The sequence below is a fragment of the Salvelinus alpinus genome, chromosome 2 (genome assembly GCF_045679555.1).
Source record: "Salvelinus alpinus chromosome 2, SLU_Salpinus.1, whole genome shotgun sequence".
NCBI lineage: Eukaryota > Metazoa > Chordata > Actinopteri > Salmoniformes > Salmonidae > Salvelinus > Salvelinus alpinus.
This window is the reverse complement of record NC_092087.1, coordinates 41,281,203-41,300,981: the sequence shown is the minus strand read 5'-3', so window position 1 is coordinate 41,300,981 and position 19,779 is coordinate 41,281,203. Positions and strand designations below refer to the sequence as shown.

General features: G+C 42.2%; 2 protein-coding genes across 2 annotated transcripts in view; both read left to right on the top strand.

Moving 5' to 3' along the window:
• The first annotated feature begins 149 nt into the window (after positions 1 to 149).
• LOC139561493 (guanine nucleotide exchange factor MSS4-like) lies at positions 150 to 2,244 on the top strand. The gene is made up of 2 exons (XM_071378635.1): positions 150 to 682; positions 991 to 2,244. The coding sequence occupies exons 1-2, from the start codon at positions 530 to 532 to the stop codon at positions 1,237 to 1,239; spliced, it is 402 nt and encodes a 133-aa protein (XP_071234736.1). The 5' UTR covers positions 150 to 529; the 3' UTR covers positions 1,240 to 2,244.
• A 3,451-nt stretch (positions 2,245 to 5,695) lies between these two features.
• Positions 5,696 to 19,779, top strand: part of LOC139561486 (lysine-specific demethylase 5B-B-like) — a 30,586-nt gene continuing 16,502 nt past the window's right edge. Inside the window, exons 1-14 of the mRNA XM_071378622.1 lie at positions 5,696 to 6,011; positions 11,219 to 11,296; positions 11,912 to 12,034; positions 12,221 to 12,391; positions 13,613 to 13,738; positions 14,234 to 14,333; positions 15,472 to 15,572; positions 15,813 to 15,971; positions 16,273 to 16,392; positions 16,598 to 16,756; positions 17,152 to 17,333; positions 17,615 to 17,777; positions 17,903 to 18,022; positions 18,246 to 18,443. Of these exons, the coding sequence (XP_071234723.1) occupies positions 5,859 to 6,011; positions 11,219 to 11,296; positions 11,912 to 12,034; positions 12,221 to 12,391; positions 13,613 to 13,738; positions 14,234 to 14,333; positions 15,472 to 15,572; positions 15,813 to 15,971; positions 16,273 to 16,392; positions 16,598 to 16,756; positions 17,152 to 17,333; positions 17,615 to 17,777; positions 17,903 to 18,022; positions 18,246 to 18,443 (1,953 nt within the window). The 5' untranslated portion in view covers positions 5,696 to 5,858. The remainder of the gene's footprint in view (positions 6,012 to 11,218; positions 11,297 to 11,911; positions 12,035 to 12,220; positions 12,392 to 13,612; positions 13,739 to 14,233; positions 14,334 to 15,471; positions 15,573 to 15,812; positions 15,972 to 16,272; positions 16,393 to 16,597; positions 16,757 to 17,151; positions 17,334 to 17,614; positions 17,778 to 17,902; positions 18,023 to 18,245; positions 18,444 to 19,779) is intronic.

Genomic DNA, 19,779 nt, shown 5'->3' with positions numbered 1-19,779 from the left:
GAACCATATTTGAGCTATAGTAGACTTATTGTTTCCCTAAAATATTATCTTAGTGTTTCGATGAAATTACATTATTTAATTTGTTTTATCTCTAGATAAAGAACAATAAAGCAGCAGTTATTTTAAAATCAAACGTCTTACACGACGGAGGAACGCTATAATGTAGCGATGTGGTTTCTGAACGGAAGTTTCAGCGGGTGCACACTGTCCAGCAACGCTTGTTGTTTGATATAGCTGAGTGTTTTAAATACAATTTAGTTACATTATTTGTACTACCGTTTGGTAGTACTTTAGTCGTACTCTAGCCATTATTTCTTATGGTTGTTAAGCCCAATGTACAGCATTAAGCCCAAAGAAGTTCGCATTAGCCGATATTAGCTAGCTAGTTGGGTACTGTTTGCTGGTAAGGCAGGCTAGACGAATAGTTGCAAAAAATATATAGAGCAGTAGTTAGACTATAGCTAACGATCTTAGCATTAGCTTTATAGTGTACTATAGTCACATAAGTTGCCTTCTATTCGCGTTTAACATGGACAACCACGAACAGTGCTCTCCCTCTGAAGGATGCGCCGACCGGTCTACGCTGGTGTCAGAGGATGGAAAGAATATCAAGTCAGTTTTGTGCCAACGTTGTGGATCGAAGGTCCTCTGCCCAGGGGTGGCGGTGTTTGCAGAGAAGGAGGTAAGGTTCACCTCAGACAGGAGTAACCCCAAAATACAAATTACCTAAAATGACAAGTTATTTCATTAATAAGTGAAGTATTTTCCTATCCGAATGGGCATTCATCATACTTGCTTTGTTTTCAGCATAGTGCAATGTCTAACCACCACCTAATGAACGAAATGATATTGTGCATACAATGTGCAATTTACTATGCCATGATGTGACTAAATGTCAGGGAGTGGAATATCACTTCTGTTTATCTATTCATATTAAGGCTCATTGACATGATGAATCTTGTCTTTTATTTCCTCCCCAATATGCACCAGCTGTTCCTTCCCGCAATGAGGAAGAAGACCACTATCACCCAATCAGAGGGATCCATGGATGGGGACAAACTGACTGCCCACTGGTTAGTCGATGATATGTACACCTTTGAGAATGTGGGCTTCACCAAGGACGTGGGGAGAATCAAGTACCTAATTTGTGCAGACTGTGAGATTGGACCCATTGGCTGGCACTGCCTGGATGACAAAAAGAGCTTCTATGTTGCATTGGAAAGAGTCAATCATGCCTAGTGTGGTCCATAGTGAGAAACTGAGGAAACATCAGAAGGGTGTACAATTTGGAACTGAAGGACAAGATGGACCAACACGAATGTTGGCCATGCGCAGTAGATTATCTTCTGGGTGTCGGCGGACAGTGTCGATTCAGCATGTAGAATCGTTGGGAAATGAACAGAAAATGACGGCCAATGTTCTGTGGTCAGAGGCAATAGAATGGTCACCCTCTGGGATAGGCGACATTGGTGTTGGTCTGTCTTGTCCGTAACTCTTTACTCCTTCTCTTTCCCCTTCTGGCTGGTGCTGGATGCTGTCTCGGTTATGATGACTCCTTAGTTCAACAAGGCCAAGCGTCCACTTCTATCCCTTTTTCTCTACTGATAAACAATGGTATTGATGTGGTTCTCTGGACACATGTCTTATCTGTCTTTAAAATTGTTATTCAATCCAATACTGTAACTAACCCATATTCTGGTGTTATGCTTTGGTCTGAGGTTAACCCTACAGCCTCAGCTGAATTTAATTGTTTGTATAGGCCTACTTATTACTTTCTACTTCTGAAATATTACTACTAATACTTATTGCAGATGGTAATATGAAATTATGTGCAGCATTTTAACTAGTTAGTGTGCTTATCCACTTGGCACACCCTTCACCTTGCATGCTGAATAATGGGAGTGGTTGTATTTGATGAGTGTGCTCTAGGCATTTGTTGCTGATACACTTCACTTCAAGTGTTTTGTCTGTTGATATACCACATTGGCTTCGAAGGCTGCTCTCTGCTGCCTTGTTTGGCTCTTCTATTGCCAGCTGACTCCAGAGGACCCCATTAGATCTCTACAGTACATGCTCATCATGTTCTGGCATTTATTCAGTTTCATCTGCATTGAGGACTGAATTACCCTTGGCTTGACTATGTGAGCTATTGATCATGCATTTCACTTCTCTTGCTCTGCACCCAAGCATTTTTGATGCTCTTCTAAACTGTTCTTAACTCATTAAAATAAAACGTATCACTCAGTTCTTTGCTTTTTGACCAGTTTTTGAGTTCAAGGATAGAGTACACCCTCATTGACGTGATTGTATGGGAAATAGGAAGTCAGTACTGGTAGTGCAAAAACCCCTGTGGTTGATGGAATTATTTGGGATTAATGATTTTTATTATACTTTCATTGGACAGTCGCTTCGGGACAGATTTATCTAACTTAAACATGTGTTCACTATTGGTTCAAGTAGCCTATTGTTTTTATTTATTGCATAGCTTGCCAGTTTTACATGTACACTGAGTGCACAAAACATTAGGATAACATTTTATTAGTCACATGCGCCGAATACAACAGGTGTAGCCCTTACAGTGAAATGCTTACTTATAAGCCCCTAACCAACATCGCAGTTTTAAAAAATAAATACGAATAAGAAATAAAAGTAACAAGTAACTAAAGAGCAGCAGTAAAATAGCAAGACTATATACAGGGGGGTACTGGTACCCCTGTACATAGTCCTTCCTAATATTGAATTGCACACCCTTTTGCCCTCAGACCAGCCTCAATTTGTCGGGGCATGGACTCTACAAGGTGTCGGAAGTGTGCCACAGGGATGCTGGCCCATGTTGAATCTAATGCTTCTGACAGTTGGCTGGTAGTGGATCTCCACTCCGACTTGCTTTTTCCATCATCCCACAGATGCTCAATTGGATTGAGATGTGGTTATTGGGCAGGCCACTGAAGTAAGATTAATTTACTGTCATGTTTGTGGAAACATTCCTGGACAATCCTAGCCTTGCGGCATTGGGCATTATCTTGTTGAAAAAAATCAATTCGCAGATAGATACACTTGCCATTAAGGGATGCACCTGATGATTGGCAATGATGTTCAGGTAACCTGTCGAGTGGCGCAGCGGTCTAACACACTGCATCTCAGTGCTAGAGGTGTCACTACAGACCCTGGTTCAATTCCAGGCTGTATCACAACCGGCTGTGATTGGGATGGCGCTCAATTGGACCAGTGTCATCCGGGTCAGTGTTTATCAAGGGACCCAACTTTTATCAAGGGACCCAATGTGTGCCATGAAGACACTACACCACCGCCAGCCTATATAGCAGCATGAGGGATTCATGGTTTCATTTTTTTATTTCACCTTAATTTAATGAGGTAGGCCAGTGGAGAACAAGTTGTCATTTACAACTACAACTGGCCAAGATAAAGCAAAGCAGTGTGACAAAAACAACACAGTTACACATGGGATAAACAAATATACAGTCAATAACAGTAGAAAAAATTGTATACAGTGTGTGCAAATGAAGTAAGGAGGTAAGGCAATAAATAGGCCATAGTGGCAAAGTAATTACAATTTAGCAATTTACACGCGTTATAGATGTGCAGATGAGGATGTGCAAGTAGAAATACTGGTGTGCAAAAGAGCACAAAAACAAATATGGGGATGAGGTAGGTAGTTGGTTGGATGGGCTATTTACAGATGGGCTGTGTAACGTTACAGCTGCAGCGATCGGTAAACTGTTCTGACAGCTGACGCTTAAAGTTAGTGAGGGAGATATGTTTCCAACTTCAGTGATTTTTGCAATTCGTTCCAGTCATTGGCAGCAGAGAACAAAGGAGGTGTTGGCTTTGGGGATGACCGGTGAAATATACCTGCTGGAGCATGTGCTACGGGTGGGTGTTGCTATGGTGACCAGTGAGCTGAGATAAGGCAGGGCTTTATCTAGCAAAGACTTATAGATGACCTGGAGCCTGTGGGTTTGGCGACGAATATGAAGCGAGGGCCAGCCAATGAGAGCATACAGGTTGCAGTGGTGGGTAGTATATGGGGCTTTGGTGACAAAACGGATGGCGCTGTGATAGACTGCATCCAATTTGCTGAGTAGAGTGTTGGAGGCTATTTTGTATATTACATCACCGAAGTCAAGGATTGGTAGGATAGTCAGTTTTACAAGGGTGTGTTTGGCAGCATGGGTGAAGGAGGCTCTGTTGAGAAATAGAAAGCCGATTCTAGATTTAATTTTGGATTGGAGATGCTTAATATGAGTCAGGAAGGAGAGTTTACAGTCTAGCCAGACACTTAGGTATTTGTGGTTGTCCACATATTCTAAGTCAGAACCGTCCAGAGTAGTGATGCTAGTTGGGCGGGCTGGTGCGGGCAATGATCGGTTGAAGAGCATGCATTTTGTTTTACTAGCGTTTAAGAGCAGTTGTACTCATGTCATTTTCTCCATACCCTAATCTTCCCATCAGCGTGTAACCGCAGGAACCGTGATTCATCAGACCAGGCAATGTTTTTCCAATTCTAAAGTATCCAGTTTTAATGTTTCTTAGCCCACTGCAACTGCAGTTTCTAGTTTTCTTGCTCTAAGAAGTGGAACTCCGTAAGGTCGTTGGCTGCCATACGTTATTCGTGTCAAGGTACGACTAGTTGTGCATTCTTTTATGGGTCTTTGGTCACCAATGTTGTACTGGACTGTCAGTTGACTAACTGTAGCCTGTCAGTTGCTCTGCACAGTTCATGTCAGCCTCCTTTGTCCTTTTTCATCAATGACCCATTTTCAACCGGTGGCCTACTGTTGGCTGGATGTCCTTTGGGTGGTGGACCCTTCTTGAGACACACAGGAAACTGTTGAGCATGAAACTCGGCAGCGCTGCAGTTCTTGACACACTCAAACCAGTGCGCCTGGCACCTACTACCATATCCTGTTCAAAGGCACTTACATATTTTGTCCTGCCCTTTCACCCTCTGAATGATGCAGGTACACAATCCTTATTTAACCTGTCTCCTCCCCTTCACCTACAGTGATTGAAGTGGATTTAACAAGTGACACCAATAAGGGATAATAGCTATCACCCGGTCAGCAGCATGGAAAGAACGGGTGTTTTTAATGTTTTGTACACTCAGTGTATCTCTGGCCCTCGTCTCCGCAACCTACTGCCACCAGAATTCAAGGAATGCCACCCAATCAACGAGCCCACCGAGTCCATTTAATAAACAAGTCCCGGTCACCACGAGGATTTAGTATGAATGCGCTCATCCTTTTCACTGCCACTAGAGTGCATAACTCAAAAGGTAGCATATACATTTGTGTACTATAAACTGAAGAATAAAAAATATTTGATTTGCTTATTTATTCGTTTTGTTAACTATATAAATGACAATTATTTTCTTGGTCGGACCATTTAAATTACAAACGGTAGGTTGTGTACACCGTATTTTCATTACGAGTATTTTGTTTGTTTTTGTTTACTGACCATTTGTTTCTTATTTGCAACAATCAGTTGAGATTTTCGTTGCTATAAGTACATTCTAGTCATTTAGTACATTGATAATGCGATATTTTTGTATATAAACTCCCAAAATGGCATGCCATGATTGAAGCTACCGTGGGTAGTTATTTATAAAAAACAATTTTTGAATGTTTTGTAGCTAGTCTGTGTGTGTGGGGGGTTCTCTAGTTTTTTAAGCGGAAGTAGGTGCTGTTCCCCGACCAGATAATGCGAGTGAGACTTCAATGAGTGAGTGGTGATGTTCTTAATTGACCGAGTTAAAGGGTGCAGTTTTTCAAAGACAGCTTTCATTGAACTTTAATTAATACGTGCAACTCGCAGCTATTTAGAACGAAGATGCAACGATGACCCAGCTTCGGACCAACGAGTTCATTGCTCCACCAGAGTGTCCTGTTTTTGAGCCCAGTTGGGAGGAATTTGCCGATCCATTTGCGTATATCAACAAAATACGGCCTATTGCAGAGAAAACGGGCATCTGCAAGGTCCGACCGCCAAAGGTTAGTGTCTTTAATCAGGGTAGCATTTCAAACTCCTGCTTAAACATTTTCTAAAGGTTGTTGGTGACATTTTTGGTCGTTTACTTATCTTTTTAGACAGATTTTCAACATGGCGGCTTGAGTTGAATTGCCAGTTTCTGTGTATGTGTTCCTCTGTGTGTATATTATGTGTGTGCATGTACACGCACGCGCCCAGTGATCTATGTGCGAACAGACGCGCGACAAAATTCTAATAAAGTATCGCATATGTTCCAGAGAGTACGTTACATTGTATGTGAAGGGATCTTTAGAGGCTATTGGTCAAATGGATGGGTGAAAAGGTTGATTAACCTTTCTCTTCCTGGGAGTTGTTCATTGTGAAATGACAGGGAAATAAGACATTTTACCAAGTCACTTGAATGCCTTCCAGTTTATCAATAAAATGTTCTACTGCGAAATTGGAACATATTTATAAAATATCCTTCCATACTGCTTTTTATATCGACTTGTATTGACCTCACAATGTTTTGATGCTGGATTGCCGTGTGACGGTTACGTGCATCATGACAATCTAGATTATTTGATAACTGGTAGTGGGGCTGATTTAGAGGCCTGTATATATTGATGTTGTAGGCCTGTCTTCTACCTTGGTAATGCCATCCATGTTGTCTTTGTGGTAGTGGGTGTGTTTTAAAAGCTGGATTGTGTGTGCAAACCAAGTGACTTTTCCTTTTGGAGTTTTTTAACAGTTCAACACTATTACATAATAATCGGTGGAAAGTAGCCTAGTGGTAACAGCGTTGATCCTGTAATCTAAAGGTTGCTAGTGTGAAAAATCTGTCGATGTGCCCTTGAGCAAGGCATTTAACCCTAATTACTCCATGGTCGCCTTTTGATAATGTCTGACCCCGGCGGTGACCTCACTCTCCAAGGGTGTCTCGGAGTTGGGATATGCAAAAACACATTTCTATTTTACACATGTATAATTAAGCAATAATGCCTGAGGGGGTGTGGTATATTGCCAATATACCATGGCTAAGGGCTGTTCTTAGGCATGATGCAATGCAGCCTTTAGCCGTGGTCAATTGGCCATATGTCACAAATCCCGAGGTGCCTTATTGCTGTTAACTTGTTACCATCGTAATTAGCAGTAAAAAATAAATGTTTTGTCATACCTGTGGTATACGGTCTGATATTTGTCATACCTGTGGTATACGGTCTGATATACCACAGTTGTCAGCCAATCACCATTAAGGGCTCGAACCACCCAGTTTATAATACACATTTGTACATGTGTGAAAACGGACAGATATAACCACTCACCAAATTTTTTATCAGATTTTGCTAGGGATATTTGTTGATTCATCTGTGTGAGTAATTTAACCCTTTTTCTAATGGTAACCCAATGGTTCTTGAAGGGCTGGCCTCTGAACATTGGTTATCATAACAAATTCCTCTAAGTAGCCTATGGTAATAACTTTTTTTTACTGGGGTATGCATGCATTATTGCTGTCGTTTGCAATTAAACATATTACTACAACGGTTGATAGAAGTTGATTAAATATAATTTGGGTAAAACATTACAATAGTAGTTATACCTATTTGTTAATACTGTAGTTACACTTTGTAGACCTATTAGTTAGTTGCATACCATAGTAAATGCATTATAGCCTAATTGAGTTAATTGTTTTATTAGACCACAGAATAGGGACTGTCCCTCATACCACTGGTGTAATATCAAATTATTGTAATTGACAATCAATTACTAAAATACTATGCAACAACAATGTTGTACACCTACAATAACCTAAATGTAAACTTTGAGAAACCAAGGCAACCTGTTTATGCATTAACATTGTTTACCAGCACATTGTTTAGTCCCCACCATTTGTGTTGTATTATTTAAACCCATTTGTTCCACTCTGTAAAGTCAACAATGCTGTTTTCACTTTGCTTCTTAATATAAATCTGTTCTATAATTACACTATTAGTCTGTTTCTTACATCTGCAAACAGCTAGTCTTTTTTCATAGCAAGTTGGGCCTAAATGTCGTTAGCTGCTAATCGCTAATGTACCGAGTCAGAGCAAATATTTATATATTTTATTTTATTTAACCAGGTAGGCCAGTTGAGAATAAGTTCTCATTTGCAGCAGCGTCCTGGCCAAGATAAAGCAAAGCAGTGCGACACAAACAACAACACAGAGTTACACATGGAATAAACAAATGTACAGTCAATAACACAATAGAGAAGTCTATAAACAGTGTGTGTAAATGTAGTAAGATTAGGTAGGTAAGGCAAAAAATAGGCCATAGTGGCGAAATTACAATTTAGCAATTAAACACTGGAGTGATAAATGTGCAGAAGATGAATATGCAAGTAGAGATACTGGGCTGCAAAGGAGCAAAAAATAAATAACAATATGGGAATGAGGTAGTCGGGTGGGCTATTTACAGATGGGCTATGTACAGGTGCTATGATCGGTAAGCTGCTCTGACAGCTGATGCTTAAAGTTAGGGAGATATAAGACTCCAGCTTCAGTGATTTTCATTCCAGTCATTGGCAGCAGAGAACTGGAAGGAGAGGCGGCCAAAGGAGAGGTTGGCTTTGGGGATGACCAGTGAAATATACCTGCTGGAGTGCGTGCTACGGGTGGGCGCTGCTATGGTGACCAGACATATTACCTTAAATGTAATTAGCTATACAGTCTGATAATACCAGTGATGGTGTAGATCTACATCAGAATGTTTGTGACAATTTTCTAAATCAAAGAGGAATACGCAAAGCAAGAATATGTTCGCTACATGAAGTAGCTAAAACAAAACATTCAGGAGGACCGAGCACGCCCCCACTCATCGACAGGGCTGTAGTGGAGCAGGTTGAGAGCTTATATTTCCTTGGTGTCCACATCACCAACAAACTAACATGGTCCAAGCACAACAAGACAGTCGTGAAGAGGGCACAACAAAATCTATTCCCCCTCAGGATACTGAAAAGATTTGGCATGGGTCCTCAGATCCTCAAAAGGTTTTACAGCTGCACCATCGAGAGCATCCTGACTGGTTGCATCACTGCCTGGTATGGCAACTGCTGGGCCTCCGACCGCAATGCACTACAGACGGTAGTACATCACTGGGGCCAAACTTCCTGCCGTCCAGGACCTCTATACTAGGCGGTGTCAGAGGAAGAAAATGCAGAAATGGACAATTCGTAATAGTTTAAAAAAAAGAATTGAACAGTATGAACAGTATAAAACAATCAGAATAAAGACCCATTGAAATCCCATAGAATATACAGTATGTGTTGCCACCCTAGGGTTCCGCATTTCTCATAAAGCAAATTTAGAACTTTTACTATTCAAAATCATAAAATGACGTCCAATTGTTTTATTTTTATAACGTGATATGATATTGGCAAAATCGCCCAGCCCTAATTTACCTTGGAAAAAGTCTCTCTCGATTGACTCGCTTGCACAGCAGTCGTGTCATCTGAATGTTTTGTTCTTACAACTCTGTATTATTATTTAACATTTTGAAATATGATCCAGATCACAGCTGTGCCTACTGTAGGTAGTCTGATGGCTGAATTTGGCTTGATGTTCAAAGGATTGAAATTGTTTGTACGGAATGGGAGTGCTTATGCAATGGGCCTGCCTGTTGTCATAGCTCCACTACTCCACAAAGGGGCTGATGGAAATGCAGCCAGAGCTGTTTTCATAAACCATGTCCCCATCTGGGCCGTGCACTGCAGACTGAGCGTGCAGGGTCAAAGGGTAAGCTATGGAGGCACAATTTATGGTGCTCTCATCACCCCTTTTCCCCGGCCCCATGGGATACATATTTCTTTCCAGCAAATTTGTGACTGGAGGGCACTTAGATTCGTCCACATCCCCAGCTGGTTCACTTCTCAGTTTGAAGTGACAGTTGGGTTCTCTTGTTTAGGGAGTTGGGTTTTAGGATGGATTCTTACACGTTTGATCAAAAATGGTTCTGTCCCATCTGTTGCTTGGGCTGAATTTACAGAATTGTGCACCATGAAAGTCTATGGTTACTCAAATGTGTAGGTCTATTTATAAATAGTTGTTAATCAGCATCACCTGAGTAGAGTTAATTTGTCTTAAAATAACAACCCAATGTTTATATCCTATCTGAAATGCACAAGGTCCTCTACTCTGACAATTAATCCAGAGATAAAAGGGTAAACAGAGTTAGTTTCTTGTAATCTCTCCTCCTTCAGGCTTCTTTTTTGGACTTTATATGATGGTTGGCATCCAACTTTAAGGTGCACTACCAACTGGACTGGACTGTGGACCTCAGTTCATCTTTCAATCACCCACGTGGGTATATGTTCCTAAAAACCAATGAGGAGATGGGAGAGGTGGGACTTGCAGCGCTTCAAATGTCACAAATAGAACCAAGCGCCTGGCTACGCAAACACTCGCGAGCAGTGTGGGTTCAATGATTGAAAAACTTTTATGTGTACATTTATTTTGCAGTGCGGTGTGGCCAGCATGTTAGACTAGCTTGTCGCTAATGGGGATCTTAATAAATGAAATCGAACTGACTTCAGTCGTGCTAAAGAGGGATGCTCGCTCGGCTGGTGCTAGCACAGGTCAAATACACCGTTGTTAAAAACATTTTTTTTTAAGTATGGCGTTTACATGTCCTAATTCGAAAGGTTGCTCAGAAAACCAGGTGTTTTAATCAGCGTATGCTTACTTTGATTCTGACTTTACTCAGATTAAGATTATTAGAGTAAGGTGTTTACATGACTATTGCATAATCTGCCTACTGCCATAATCAGTTCAATATAAAATGATTACTTTGCATGTAAATGTGCTGTGTGTCTGTCATGCACCCGTTGGTAAAATATATTTCATATCCACTCAGGTTCTTATTTAAAGCCATCAGGATCAAATTGTTTTATTAATGTGATATTTGAAATTATGTTTGATTGGCATTTAGCCTAGTGTTAATTAGTAAGAGTGTAACCAGAGGAGATATCAAATATGGCTTTAGGCTGAAGAGGAACAGCCTACGTGACTTTCTGCATGGAACATAACCTGTCATGTCACAATGTTCCTAAACACTGTAGTGTAAATAATATATTTAAACATGAATTCAAATTCAGCACAGACTATTGCTCAATTGATAATGATTCTCCTAAATGGAAGATAAACTAGGAAAAAGGTTTGTCAGTTTGACAAGATGGTGTTGTTTACTCCTGCAGGGATGGCAGCCACCGTTTGCATGCGACGTGGACAGTCTGCACTTCACTCCCCGTATCCAGAGACTTAATGAATTGGAGGTACGTTCATTTCACTACTTAACTGGTTTAGCCATTACAGTACTGAGTAAAAATGGCATCTACTTACCTTTTTTATTATGAACGACTGGATATGTACGTAACCAAGTTTTTATTTTGATTAAATATGTGGATTCGTTTTTACAATGATGATCCACAGATATTGTGGGCGGATTTTGCCTTTTGTAAATTTTTCTAATTATCCCAGTCTTTCATAAGTGCTAAAGAAATAAAAGAAAATGTACAAATAAGTACAGTAGTCTGCCAATGCTTTAAGCCTAATTGAAGGTGACTCGGAAGGCTACTTTGGTGCATCAAGTGACGTTGTCAGTAGAACAGTGGCTTCAGCAGGCTTAGAACCCACAGCAGCAGGGTGTCTATTGAAGCCAGAGTGCTGATGACATCAGGTTAAAGGTCACTGTGACCCCCTCCGATGAGCTAGTTAAAATGTCAATGTCCTGTCATTTGCAATTAAAAGTAGCACAGCAGGGGATGTTATTATATAAGCAATGTTAATAAGGGCATGTAATGCACCATTTGTGATCAATATTATTTGTTTTATGTTGGCAATGTGTAAAATGTACCATCTCTTATTGTGTTTATGTTCATGTTGAGTAGGCTCAAACCAGAGTCAAGCTCAATTTCCTGGATCAAATCGCAAAGTTCTGGGAGCTACAAGGGTGCACACTGAAAATCCCTCATGTGGAAAGAAAGATTCTGGACCTATACCAACTCAACAAGGTATGTAGCTACAACTTCTAGCACACCCTGGATGCAGGAAACTGGCCAGCTATTCTTGGATAGGATCCAGTGTGCATTTGTGTTATACACTCATATAAGCATGGTGTGTTCTAATTGCTTCTTATGTTGACAAATTTGAACACCCACACAATAACAAGGTCATTAATTGGGGTGCTCCTTTCCCAGTTGGTGAACGATGAGGGGGGTTTTGATGCGGTTTGCAGAGAGAGACGCTGGTCTAAGATAGCCCTGAAGATGGGTTTTGCTCCAGGAAAGGCCATAGGCTCTCATCTGCGCTCCCACTATGAGAGGATCCTTTACCCCTACAACCTGTTCCAGACTGGAGCCAACCTTCTGGTGAGTCAGATGGGTCTTTCGCTCTCTCTCTTTCTCTCACCACCGTTGTATATTCTACATTCTCTCTTTTCTTTCTCACTCACTCTCTCACCCGCTATCCTGTGTCTCCCAGTACTCTCTCTGCAGAGTCCTCTTCCACCCCTCCCTCTCATCCTCTTTGTTGTTCTCTCTCGATGGGTAGCATTGTCTTGGTCCTCTGCTCTGTTTACTAATGTGTAATTATCTTGAGTTGTCTAAGATTGTGCTGCGTCAAAGGTGTAGATATTGTTCATAGCAAAATGGCAGGTAAATCTCTATTTAATTCGTCCATGTTTTTGCTGTTGATATAAGATCCATTTTCCATAAAATACCTGCTCTAAGATGAAATCACAAATTAAGTCATAGGCTAAATGAGGCCTGGGATGTTTAAAAAGTATGACTGGAATCCTGAAAATAAACCAACCATTTTCATAGCGTGCTCTCCTCCCCATTGGGTCATTTAAAAAAATGTAGTACCGGTTCCCTCTTGTCTCCATGTTTATTTTCATTGAAGACCTCAGTTGTCTCTTGCAGCCTCCCTGATTGTACTTTGGGGCCCTGGTTGGGGTTTTGTGGTTAGCAGCAGCTCATCCTCTCTGCAGTGCTGCATGTCTCTCTCTCTCAGCCTGTTGGCCTTGACCTCTCCTGTTCCCTCCTCCCTCTCGCCCAACACTCCCTGTAGCAAAGTTAATGAGCTAAACACTGTCCTCCTGATATACCAGAGAGCAGAGCGTCAGTGTTCCCATCCCCCACCTCAACCGACAGTGTTGCTGCCGGTCTTCCTCTTTGTCATGTTAGTGGTGTCAACAGAAAGAATAGAGACCACGTGTTGATCTGGCAAGACAAAAACAAGTATCAATAGGTGAAGCCCGTGTGTAGTGGTGGGTGGAAGTTTGTATTGGATGATTGTGCTCCATTACAATGTCAGACAACTAGGCACCTGAACAACCAAATGGCCCTGTTGTATATAGATGCCTGGTTTGTTTTTGGCAAATGGAATTTGTCACAACATAATAGTAGTTGGAGTGACAAAGAGCTAGCAAAGCTCATTCTGTTCAAACAGAATGATTGTCCTTTTCTTATAATTTTCTGACAAACATATCAGTTTGAGATTTGGTGAAACATTTCTCATTGATGATCTTATGGGGACTTTGTGCTGGAAAGCTTTACATGCCCATTCACTCCCCCATGTCTCCCCTACAGAAGCCCACCCTGACCAACGACACGAAGGACACTGACTACATCCCCCATGACCTGCCCCAGCGGCAGTCTGTTCAACCCCTGGAGACCTGCAGCATCGCCCGCAGAGCCAAGCGCATGAGAGCTGAGGTGGGCCTCTTCCTGGGTCTCCATAAGTCACAGTTCTATCTCTAGGTCCCCATAAGTTACAATAAGTCCATCCGCTCATTTTTCATGCCTCTGACATGCGGTAATAATAAAAAGTGGTGTAATTGCCTACAGCTTTGTTGACATTTTGTTTTAATTATTGTGATATGTTTTACTGGTACAGCATACCCCCACTATTTGTTTTGCCGGGAAGCCGTATTTCCTTATTTCACCCTGACTATAACTCACAATAGTTCTCGGGTCCTCATAAGACAGAGCTCTTCCTGAGCCAATGGATGACTAACACCCTGTAAAACAAAAGCCCAGTGACCCAATGCAGACAAGCGGTGGTTTGCAGCTTTGCATGTATTTCTGGACACCAAACCAAAGAGCTTTTGTGTGTATGCAATTGTGAGCTCATAAAAAGGATGTTGCTATCCCTGAATTTCCTGTCGTGGTCCACATGGCATGGACCCCTCTTCTCTTTCTCTCTGGCAGGAAGGCTGTATGAAGACGGTGACCGAGGAGGACTGTGAGAACCGGCCCAATCTGAGGAGGAGGATGGGCTCCTACGTAGCCAAGCCAGAGCCACAGGCTGGTAAGCGCTGTCCTCTGGCAAAGTTTAGTGCAATGTGAAAGAACTGAATATTTTTCATGAAGTAAAAAATGTTTTTCTGGGTTAACTTATGTCTTGGGAATTATTGCATTTTAAAGAAATGTTTTAAAAGTAAAATGATTTAGAAAATTTACCTTTTTTTATCATATTTTAAATGTATACTGAACAAAAATATAAATGCAACAATTTTAAAGATTTTACTGAGTTACAGTTCATATAAGGAAATCATACAATTGAAATAAATTCATTAGGCCCTAATCTATGGATTTTACACGACTGGGAGTATGCAGGCCATGGATGAACTGGGACATTTTCAGTTTCCAGGAACTATGTACAGATCCTTGCGACATGGGGCTGTGCATTATCATGCTGAGACATGAGGTGATGGCGGCAGATGAATGGCATGATAATGGGCCTCAGGATCTTGTCACAGTATCTCTGTGCATTCAAATTGCCATCAATAAAATGCAATTGTTCGGTGTACATTGTCCATAACTTATGCCTGCCCATATCATAGCCCCATCGCCACCATGTGGTACTCTGTTCACAACATTGACATCAGCAAACCACTAGCTCACACAACGCAATACATGTGGTCTGTGACTGTGAGGCCAGTTGGACGTACTGACAAATTCTCTAAAACGATGTTGGAGGCGGCTTATGGTAGAGAAATTAACATTCAGTTCTCTGGCAACAGCTGTGGTGGACACTCCTACAGTCAGTTTGCCAATTGCAAGCTCCCACAACTTGAGACCTCTGTGGCATTGTGTGACAACTGCACATTTTAGAGTGCCCAGCACAAGGTGTGCCTGGTGTAATGATCACGCTGTTTAATCAGCTTCTTGATATGCCACACCTGTCAGGTGTATGGATTATCTTGGCAAAGGAGAAATACTCACTAACAGGGATGTAAATACATTTCTGCACAAAATTTGAGCGAGATAAGCCTTTTGTGCGTATGGAACATTTCTGGGATCATTTATTTCAGCACATGAAACATGGGACGAACACTTCATGTTACGTTTATATTTTTGTTCAGTGTATATTAGAACAGGGTTGTTTATATTAGTACATACTGTATTCCTTGGCCTCCATTAACAATGTGATAAATGTATTTCAGTGAAAGTGTTACCTGTTCAGGTGAAACAGGAAGCCACCGAGCATGAGGAGCCAATAACAAGTGACAAAGAAAACGTGCTGACTAAAAAAAACGACCCCACAGTGAGTAAAGTACATTTATATATGCTAATGTATTTTAGCTAATCAGGGCTAATTGTCTCTTCATTATTACTATGATGATGGTAATGATTATAATAACCATAATGGGTAGCATTTATACAGGTCAGGTTTCTCTCAAAAGTTACTCATCCCATCCACCCACCTGGTTGACCTATGGCAGCCATTTTGCAATGTTTAAGCTGAAAAGTGGATAAGAAGTGTCGCTGTGTCTGTCTGTCTCAGGTGGACCAGTACATGTGTCTGGTGTGTGGCAGCGGGAGCGAAGAGGACCGCCTGCTGCTGTGTGACGGCTGTGACGACAGCTACCACACCTTCTGTCTGATCCCGCCCCTCCACGATGTCCCCAAAGGAGACTGGAGGTGTCCCAAGTGCCTTGCTCAGGTGACAGACAGCCTCTCTCTTCCAGACCCAATTACCATACTACTCTGTCAACACACTCCACACACCCCATCCACTGGGGAAGCTGTTGAACACTGCAGTAGCAGTAGTCTGGAAATGGAAACTCAATATTGTTTTCACTGTAAAGGCAAACGCACAGCTAGACAAAAGCATGCTCAAATTCTGCTCTTCTGTATGTTATTTTCTGTAGCTACTCAATGGAATTCTTCTCCTGTTTAAAAAAATAAATAAAGGTGACATTTGCTGTATTAGTGCTTACTTCCCATTCTTGTCTTCCCCACAGGAGTGTTGCAAACCTCAGGTAGCCTTTGGTTTCGAGCAGGCTGGCAGGGACTACTCTCTACGCACTTTTGGGGACATGGCAGACTCCTTTAAGTCAGACTATTTCAACATGCCGGTTCATGTAAGTTTGGCAGTATATGTGGTGTTTAGTAGAGAGAGAACTGGAAAATATTTGTATTTAACAAGTTTGAAATGGAGCCTCCATTACAAAATATTTTCTCAGTGGCGTGCTTCTGAACTCCAGCCTGATATTGACTGTATTAGATGGAGCTCATCCATGCTCAGTCAGAAGTTGAGGTAACGGTGTGTCTTTCTCTCTCTGTCAGATGGTTCCAACAGAGCTAGTGGAGAAGGAGTTCTGGCGCTTGGTCAGCACAATCGAAGAGGACGTTACTGTGGAGTATGGGGCAGACATCGCCTCCAAGGAGTTTGGGAGCGGCTTCCCCATCAGAGGCGGACGATTCCAAGTCTCCCCTGAGGATGAGGTACAAAGGCTCTCTTACCGGTTAACATAGGCTAGGTATTGGGAGGATTATGAAGTTTATTTTACCGCAACATCATGGCAACAGTACATCATCTCAGACCAAGAGAGCGGTTTGTCACCTAAAGATAATTCATTTCTTTAGAATCTACTTTTCACAATATTTTCTAGATCTAGAATTGAGACAATTATTAGCTAGCTAGTAGCTACATCACAACCTCCCAGAAATCTATGCCCCTCAGAGACCTTGGTAAAACTTGTTGCTAGTATTTATGGTGATATTGGAGTTCTAATGCAGATGAAACCCTTCCCTGTAAAGTAGCATCTCAGACCCAGTATCTTAGACTGTCACCCTGAGTTCAGTCTAGCCTGAACTTGTGCCCTTTCTCTGACGCTTAGGATTACCTGAGCAGTGGCTGGAACCTGAACAACATGCCCGTGATGGACTCCTCGGTGCTGACTCACATTACGGCCGACATCTGTGGGATGAAGTTACCCTGGCTCTACGTGGGCATGTGCTTCTCCTCCTTCTGCTGGCACATTGAGGACCACTGGAGCTACTCCATCAACTACTTGCACTGGTACAGACAGGTGTCCTGTTAAGGCCCCACAGGCCATCAGTATAGTATAATATGACCTTGTGGCTGGACCTGGGAAAACTTGGCCCTAGGTATAAAGCATTGTGTAGAGGTCTAACCAAATATCTCTGCTTCTTTTATTCTGAGGAATCTTTTGAAACCCATATGCTTGTTTAGTATTGGAGTGAGTTTATTGGTTGACATAGTATGAAACACACAAGAATACACCTTAAGCTTAAGTGATAACGTCAGTGTTTTTGAGAAAATTACATCTGTGTTCTCAGGGGAGAGCCCAAGACGTGGTACGGGGTTCCGGGATACGCTGCAGAGAAGCTGGAGTGGGTGATGAGGAAACTAGCCCCCGAGCTGTTTGAGTCCCAGCCTGACCTCCTGCACCAGCTGGTCACCATCATGAACCCCAACACACTCATGAACCATGGCGTCCCCGTAAGTACCACACCCACCAACAACACACATACAGTGATGAAGGCAGGTGGGCAAGTAAAAAAATATAACATTGTGTGTAGCTATGGTATTGGTCTAACCATGACTTCATACCCACTCTTCTCTAGATTTATCGCACCAATCAGTGCTCTGGCGAGTTTGTCATCACCTTCCCCAGAGCCTACCATAGTGGATTTAACCAGGGCTTCAACTTCGCTGAGGCTGTCAACTTTTGCACCATGGACTGGGTGAGATGCCATGAAGTCCCTCATAAATACCATACAGAAGCTAGTAATTGAATAACCAGAAGATACTTCTAATGAGCAGTGGACAAAAGCCTGTATACCCTGTAGCTCTTTGGATCAAGTTTGGTTATCACTGATGTAACCAGCACTATGTATGGATCTTGTTGATGGTGTTAAATCGATAGTAGAGTATAGTTCTAACCCAAAGCCTCCCGCTGTTTCTCAGATGCCCATGGGCCGCATGTGTGTGGACCACTACCGACAGCTGAATAGGTACTGTGTCTTCTCCCACGACGAGATGGTCTGCAAGATGGCGTCCAAGGCGGACACCACCATGGATGTGGCCCTGGCCTCGGCTGTGCAGAGGGACATGACCGTCATGCTCCAGGAGGAAGACAAGCTGAGGGACAAAGTCAGCAAGATGGTGAGAGGCCTCTCATACCGGCACGTACAGTGCATTTGGAAAGTATATATACACATACAGTACCAATCAAAAGTTTGGTCACACCAACTCATTCAAGGGCTTTTCTTTATTTTTACAATTTTCTACATTGTAGAATAATTTATGAAGACATCATAAAAAATATGAAATAACACATGGAATCATGTAGTAACCAAAAAACAACAAATCAAAGTATATTTGAGATTCTTCAAAGTAGCCACCCTTTGAAGAGGAGTGTGCAAAGCTGTCATCAAGGCAAAGGGTGGCTACTTTGAAGAATCTCAAATATCAAATATATTTTGATTTTACACTTTTGGTTACTACATGATTCCATGTGTTATTTCATAGTTTTGATGTCTACACTATTATTCTACCATGTAAAAATAAATATGAATATTGAATGAGTAGGTGTGAGAACTTTTGACTGTGTGTGTGATATATAAACTCAGCAAAAAAAGAAACGTCCTCTTACTGTCAACTGCGTTTATTTTCAGCAAACTTAACATGTGTAAATATTTGTATGAACATAAGATTCAACAACTGAGACATAAACTGAACAAGTTCCACAGAAATTTAATAATGTGTCCCAGAACAAAGGGGGGGGTGGGTCAAAATCAAAAGTAAGTCAGTATCTGGTGTGGCCACCAGCTGCATTAAGTACTGCAGTGCATCTCCTCCTCATGGACTGCCCCAGATTTGCCAGTTCTTGCTGTGAGATGTTATCCCACTCATCCACCAAGGCACCTGCAAATTCCCGGACATTTTGTGAGGGAATGGCCCTAGCCCTCAGCCTCTGATCCAACAGGTCCCAGACGTGCTCAGTGGGATTGAGATCCGGGCTCTTCGCTCTTGGCCATGGCAGAACACTGACATTCCTGTCTTTCAGGAAATCACGCACAGAACGAGCAGTATGGCTGGAGGAGGATGTCTTCCCTGTAATGCACAGTGTTGAGATTGCCTGCAATGACAACAAGCTCAATCTGTTGATACTGTGACACACCGCCCCAGACCATGACGGACCCTCCACCTCCAAATCGATCCCACTCGAGAGTTCAGGTCTCGGTGTAACGCTCATTCCTTCGACGATAAATGCGAATCCGACCATCACCCCTGGTGAGACAAAACTGCGACTCATCAGTGAAGAGCACTTTTTGCTAGTCCTGTCTGGTCCAGCAACGGTGGGTTTGTGCCCATAGGCGACGGTTGCCGGTGATGTCTGGTGAGGACCTGCCTTACAACAGGCCTACAAGCCCTCAGTCCAGCCTCTCTCAGCCTAAGTCTGAGCACTGATGGCGGGATTGTGCGTTCTGGTGAATAT

What these genes read in the sequence shown, in the direction of transcription:
- LOC139561493 (XM_071378635.1), top strand. Translation starts at nt 530, where the DNA reads ATGGACAACCACGAACAGTGCTCTCCCTCTGAAGGATGCGCCGACCGG. An exon ending in CGGTGTTTGCAGAGAAGGAG is followed by an intron (nt 683 to 990) that starts GTAAGGTTCACC and finishes AATATGCACCAG; the next exon opens with CTGTTCCTTCCCGCAATGAG.